At 38.4% G+C, this 6,782-nt stretch overlaps 1 protein-coding gene across 1 annotated transcript; it reads right to left on the reverse strand.

Annotated features, from left to right (window-relative positions):
• Positions 1-339: 339 nt before the first annotated feature.
• On the reverse strand, positions 340-4,687 carry pex13 (peroxisomal biogenesis factor 13). The gene is made up of 4 exons (XM_075474633.1): positions 4,565-4,687; positions 2,801-3,516; positions 2,418-2,540; positions 340-1,247 (listed from the first exon to the last, which is right to left on the reverse strand). The coding sequence occupies exons 1-4, from the start codon at positions 4,636-4,638 to the stop codon at positions 880-882; spliced, it is 1,281 nt and encodes a 426-aa protein (XP_075330748.1). The 5' UTR covers positions 4,639-4,687; the 3' UTR covers positions 340-879.
• Positions 4,688-6,782: the final 2,095 nt, after the last annotated feature.

Here is a 6,782-nt window from a genome sequence, read left to right on the forward strand (position 1 = left end):
ATAAAATAATTTAAATGAATTTAAAAACAAGCAACAGTCTGGATAAGTTAAAAGATATCGTGAAGATTTCATACACATGAGAACAGAAATGTTTTTAACCTGGATTTAAAAATGTCTCCATTTGGTGAAAGTTTAATCTCCACTGGCAGTTTGTTCCACTTATTTGCAGCATAACAGCTAAATGCTGCTTCTCCATGTTTAGTCTGGACTCTGGACTGGACCAGCTGACCTGAGTCCTTGGATCTAATGTGGATCTTTTTAAAGGATCCACATTTCCTTTCAGCTTTCTCTCACCAGCACTCTGTACAACACAATAGACAAAGTACCATTTTGAAAAGATTTATTTTCAAAATTATATTTAATATTTACAAAATGACCTTATATGACCAATAAACTGCTGAAAAAAGTGCAAAGTTTAACCCCCTGTAATTCCGACTGAACCCAAATCCTATTTGCTTCACATGGAAAGCGACACACACTGTCGAGCATCTTTCAAGTGAGGGCCTAAACCGCACAGGGTTACACGATCGCACACCTCTGTTCTTACACTGTCACTGAACAGGCAACGCGCAAGGGCACCTCATTAAAATGACATTTAAAGAACACAACACTTTCTCGTACAAGCTCTGACTAAAGAAATGTTACAGGGAATCTGTGGTTGAAAAAATACATTTTTCACCTTAACAGAAGGTTCCGACCGCACGGATGATCAAAATCAGGAACTACTCTAAGCAATTCTTGATGAGGTCCATTGTGTTAAAGCCCAAACGCCTACTATCAGGTGATTTTTAGTCAAGCTCCATAGTTAAAGACTGCAAACAAGTACAGAATGAGCTAACCATTGATTTAGATTAGCAGCAATGCATATAGGCACAATCATCACAGGTCAGTCTTCTCACAGATGTTTAGCACTGTACTGGAGGGCATGCTGGAGATGGATGTTCCCAGACTGTAGGAAGCTGGTGTTTCTCTGTACACCGACTCCAGCAGCTGCTCTGCAGAGCCCGAGGTGGAGGCTGTGGGGAGGTCTGGGGTAAAACCTTGGACTGAAATTGACTGTGGTGGTGCCGCCGAGGTTGTTTGGGAGGCCTCCGTGGTCTCTTGTTCGGCCTGAGCAAGCCTTTCCATCTCCGCCTGCTTACGACCTTTTCGCTTGCCGAGGACCTTGACATAGTTGGCCGGGACGAGTCCCGTAGTTTGACCGTCCACGCTGGCCAGCAGCCAGCCGCGCATGCGGGGCTGTTGCTCTAAACAAGGGGGAGAATAATATGTGACAATCTGAGCGATCGATACTGAAGATTTCAAAAAGTTGTACAGTGGAAACCGCTTATAGTGGTCACGGATATAGTAATCAACCGCTTATATAATTAAAAGGCTTGGGACAGAATCATTTCTATACAAATGCTGTTTAAATAATTCATTTATAGTAATCAAGAAATCCGCTTCTAATGTTCATTTTTGGCCATTTTATGAATGTAAACATGTGCAAAAATAATTTTAAAACTACGTGTAGCTATTTTATTTTTTACTCCCTTGATTCCTTTCTGGACGTCTGCTTCTGCCTCGCTAGCCAACGTAACGAGTTGACACCGGGCAGCAAGCGCGCGAATCATGGCTGGAAAAAGGAAGTCATTTTCTCTGAATGAAAAACGTAGTCTCCTCGAGGCGTGTGACAAATTACCAAAAACGAGCCAACGAGATGCTGCGGCGAAGCATATGGATAAATATGTGAACAGATTTCTTAATGCGGTGCAGGAGAGCCGCAACACAAAACAGAGGTAGCTGTAATTTTCTTGATGCAGTTATCTTCTATGTTGTTGTTCTATGAAACAGTTTGTTTCAAACTTTATTTTCAGACTTGTAAAAAAAAAAATGCACCGGCGGCACAGCAGAGAATAAGTTACGTACTGTATTTGAGTTAGCCTGCAGTATGTCTGCGCACTGCGCAGTACTGTAATTAAACTTGCATGATAATAAAATTCAGTAAATGCTGAAGCTATCTGTTTCATTTAATTTTTCTCATTGAAAAACGATACAAATGACATTTAGATGATATTCTGCATAAAAAAATAAGTGAAATACCTGTACTGTAATACAAATTCGGTTTTAGTAATCAACCGCTTATAGTGTTCAAATTAACTCTGGACCAACGTGATCACTATAAGCGGTTTCCACTGTATAGCTTTTATCAAGTCGTTAATTAACTCTGAAACAGTTTGAGGATGAAAACAGCCAGGATTGAAGCCAATTCAACCAAAAATAAAAGAAAATATTAAATAATATAAAAGATATTATATATACAAACACACACGCATATTGTTTTTTTTATATCATGTATTTTTGAACAGTAGATACTGATTTTCTTGAGAAAAAGGGTGGACAGAAATGATGTCAGGGAATCATTAAAAAGATCTCACCTTTAGGAGCGAGGTTAAGCATATCTCCAGCCCGTAAAGGAATCTCCTGCTCAGAAGCAGCAGAAAAATCGTACTCTGCTCTGGCCACAACGTGGTCATCTTCCCCGCTGGCCCAGTTCGTGGCTACACAAAGACAGAACATTTTTTACGGACTGTAGCTCGTAGTTAAATACAGACTGCACAGATCACAACAACACCTTACAATTGCAACCAACTGTCAACTCAGAAGTTTTGTAATTGTCTTGAACAACACCTTAATGTTAAATGTTGAGAACTAAGGTGCAAAGGGAGCCTTAAAAAAAAAAGAAAAGTTACATGTTTTTGCCGTTAATTTATAGAGAAGCAGGTCAGAGATGGATCCAGATACTAAATGTTGGTCTCACCATTTTCTTCAGAGTCAGGGCTGGAGCTTAGAAGTTTCCATATGAGGTAGGGTCCGCCCAGGACTACAGCAAAAAACAGGAAGATTGGCCAGGACTTCACACTCTGATCCTCCATGCCTGCTCCATACCCTCTGGATGAGCTTGTAGCCAGAGCATCACTCGTGCTGTCAGCCCACAAGTCTTCAACATCAGCATCCGACGCCCTCCCCAGGAGCCTCTGCAACCGTCGGTAGAAGTAGCGCAGTGTGCGCACAAGGGCAAACGCTGATAAAACTCTGGTGAGATGAGTGCGGAGCCTTGTCAGGTGGTTGGCTACGTCCAGCACGGCACGGAAACTGTTATACACGGCTGAAAAGGTGGCGTCCAGCATCATGCTAACAGATGCAAAGGCTTGGACGATGCTCTCAATGGACTGAAAGGCACCACGGCTGCTCTCCTCTGCCTGCTGCACAAACCGGCTGGGAGCAACGTCTTCTGTGTGGGGTAAACGGCCGTACCCTCCCATGCCATAACCTGGACCACCACCACCATAGCTGTAAGGGCTGTAGCCACCATACATGGAGCTCCCATAGGGGCTGTAAGACGAGTTGAAAGAGCTGTAGGAAGGACGGTAGGACTGTTGGACGGGCCGAGGAGGCACTGGAGGAACCATCCTGGTCATGACAGGAGGCCCAATAGGAATTGAGGGGGCTGCAGATGGTCCAAAATCTGTCGATCTGTTTGGCGAGATATATACGTCATAATACAGGAGATTAAACTTTCACCAAATGTAGACATTTTTAAATCCAGGTTAAAGACATTTCTGTTCTCATGTGTCTATGCATGAAATATCTTTTAACTTGCTTGTTTTTAAATTCATTTAAATTATTTGATTTGTTTCTCTTTATATTCTTTTATGTAATTTTAATGCTTCGTACACTCCCTGCTGCAATGCTTTTATTTTATTTGAAGCACTTTGAATTGTTTGTACATGAAATGTGCTATATAAATAAATTTGATTTGATTTGATATTTGGTTGTCAAATATGGTGAAATATTAATAGTTTAAAACTGCTCCAATTTAAAACTCGAGAATCAAAAGTTTTGCAGGTTGTGGTGTTAAAAGGTAAACCAATTATTCAATTCAATTCATTTTTATTTATATAGCGCCAAATACAACAAATGTCATCTCAAGGCACTTAGATAATAAAGTCCAATTCAAGCCAATTGGAATTCAATTAATTGTAATCATAATTATTCATTAAATAATCCAATTCGTTCATATAGAGCCAATTCAAAAACAATTTCCAAGCTAAGGAAACCAACATATTGCACTGAAACTTGTAAATTATCAATAATAAAATGAGGACTTTTCTTTATTTTAGGTGTGGTCTGCTCATTCATTTAAAAAAAAATGGAACAATCTGGTTTAGAAAAAGTAGAAAAAGGTAAATATCATATCAGGGCCTCGCTAAACTTAGCTTGCTAGCTAGTCTGTCAAACGTACAACAAGTGAATGAATTCTTGTAAAATGTCTGTCATTGACAGCTCATTCTGAAATACGCAAAGACAGTTAATGGATTCGGTATTAGACGTAAAAACAACATGACAACATTTTCAGAACAGGATTTACAAATGTTTCGGTTGTCCCCTCTCGTTTTGCACAACAACTTTAGCATTAGCTAGTTAGCAACAGCTTTAGCATTAGCCAGTTAGCTAACAGCTTCGGGCCAGTTGTTGGCTAACTGGCCCGAAGCTGTCGGCAACAAAGTTAATCCTCGCTTGCCTGAAATTCAGAGGTACACCCATAGCCCCCGGAATTCGCCTTTCCCATGGTTTTGGCGGAGGGTGCGAATCCATCGTAAAATATTTGTCCTTTAAGTAAAACTAATGTGAGACTTATCTCCGCCCCCTAACTGTTTTTTTTTTTTTTTTTTTTTTTGATAAACTTTATTTATCTTCACAATATCACAGTAACAGCCGTCATGAAAGAAATAGTGTACAGTAATGGACAAAGGACATAAAATGAAAGAAGAACATAGTTAAAAAATACAACGATAGAAAACAGTTAGAACAGAAGAGAGAGAAAAAAGGAAAAAAGAAAAAGAAAAAAAAAGAAAAAATTACACAAGTAAATGCGTAAAATAAGTTATAGTCTTTCCAAAAACTTATTGTTTAATAGCCTTTTTGTTTATTGAATTCGAGATTGAGTCAAGATACATGTTTAAACATTATTGTTGGGAACTATAAATTACTTTGGTTATATTAAATTTCTAAAGTGACAAATATCACACATAGGCTCTACCTTTGAGATACTAATTCTCTGCACAGACATAACCTAATATTCTTAATAAAAAAAGATCCCAACGTCCCAGAAAGGCACCACCTTCAGCAAGTTGTGATCAGACCAAAATAACTGAAACTGTCTTTATGCAACCAAATCCATCTAAATCTGTTAACAGCTATGGTTATTTTAGTAAACACCTAGGCGCTATTGAACATGCACACACACGCGCACGCACACGCTTTCTAAATCTATTAAATCTATTATCTATTAAAAAAAAAATTTTTTTTTAATAATACTGTAGATTTGTATATAGCGAATGTTTATTCACTATTTTTATTTTATTTTCTTATATTTTCTTTTATTTTCTTTTATATTTATTTTATTCTATTCTATTTGCTTGTTTTTACTTTAATTGTTTTCATATCTTTTACTGTATGCTGCTGCAACAAAACAATTTCCCAAATTGGGATGAATAAAGTATCTATCTATCTATCTATCTATCTATCTATCTATCTATCTATCTATCTATCTATCTATCTATCTATCTATCTATCTATCTATCTAACGATTTGATTACTACGGCCTAGTTCCTAAAACAGCGAGCAGTACATTGATATTTCAGTTTTGTCCAAGAGAGGGTGCTAACTTGTCAGAAAATAGAAATCCCTGGTTCTTTGTTAACTTGACTTGACTTAAATCCATTCTCTCCATCTCGGCTTTTTGAATTTTAGAGAAACACTAAAAGTGTCCAGACAGAAAAGAGGTTTGGATTTGAACACATAACATCTTTTTTAAAGCCTTGAACGATGAAGTTGGAATGTGAAATGTCACTGTGGATAATTCAGCTATTAAGCGAAACCATGCATATATAATGCCTTCTTGGGAAAAGATAGCAACATGACATGGGTTCCTCTGTTCACTTTTTACAGTAAAGGCGCAAAGATCTGATAACACCAGCAGCTGTCTATTATTTTCTGAAACTCTGTTCTTAGAAATAAATACTTTGAATTCACACCTAACAGTTAACATCCTATAACTGACACAGACAGAGAACTTGCTTGAAGAGCAGAATGCTTCTGAGAATATAAATTAGTGACAATGAGCCGCGTCACTTTTTCTCGTGTCAGGTTCCTGACTGCTGACAGAGCAGCTCTGGGATTTGACTTACATTGACATACGTGACTTTGATTTGTGGGGACATACCTCTGAACTACCTTGCTAGCTCTCACAAACGTCAGTAAACCCTGTAGTAAGGTTAATGAGGGGGTGGCATGTGATTACACTACCGCAAGCGTGAAGGAAGCTGTTCTTGACTACAAACAGTTAGTGCAGAGAGGGGGAGTGTGGTTTTAGGAGGGAGTCCTATGATGTCAAGTGGTCTAGTGTAGGTGGCAGAGTATGGGGAGCCACCAGGGACAGTGTTCAGAATTGGCTCACATAAAAGCATATAAAATCAAACTCTCTCACATAATATGCTAAAAACCTTATTCATATACAAATGAAATAATCTCATATAAAATATTCTCATACACACTTCTGAAGTCAAACTCTCACACTGTATTGAAATTCCTGCATCATACTAATGAAATGCTCTCATGCACATAACTGAAAAATCGTGCACTCACACACGCAAGAGAAAAGCTCTCATATAAAACAGTGAAAAGCTTTCATATAAAACGGTGAAAAGCTCTCATATAAACTAGTGAAAAGCTCTCAT

The sequence above is a fragment of the Odontesthes bonariensis genome, chromosome 2, assembly GCF_027942865.1.
Source record: "Odontesthes bonariensis isolate fOdoBon6 chromosome 2, fOdoBon6.hap1, whole genome shotgun sequence".
Taxonomy (NCBI): Eukaryota; Metazoa; Chordata; class Actinopteri; order Atheriniformes; family Atherinopsidae; genus Odontesthes; species Odontesthes bonariensis.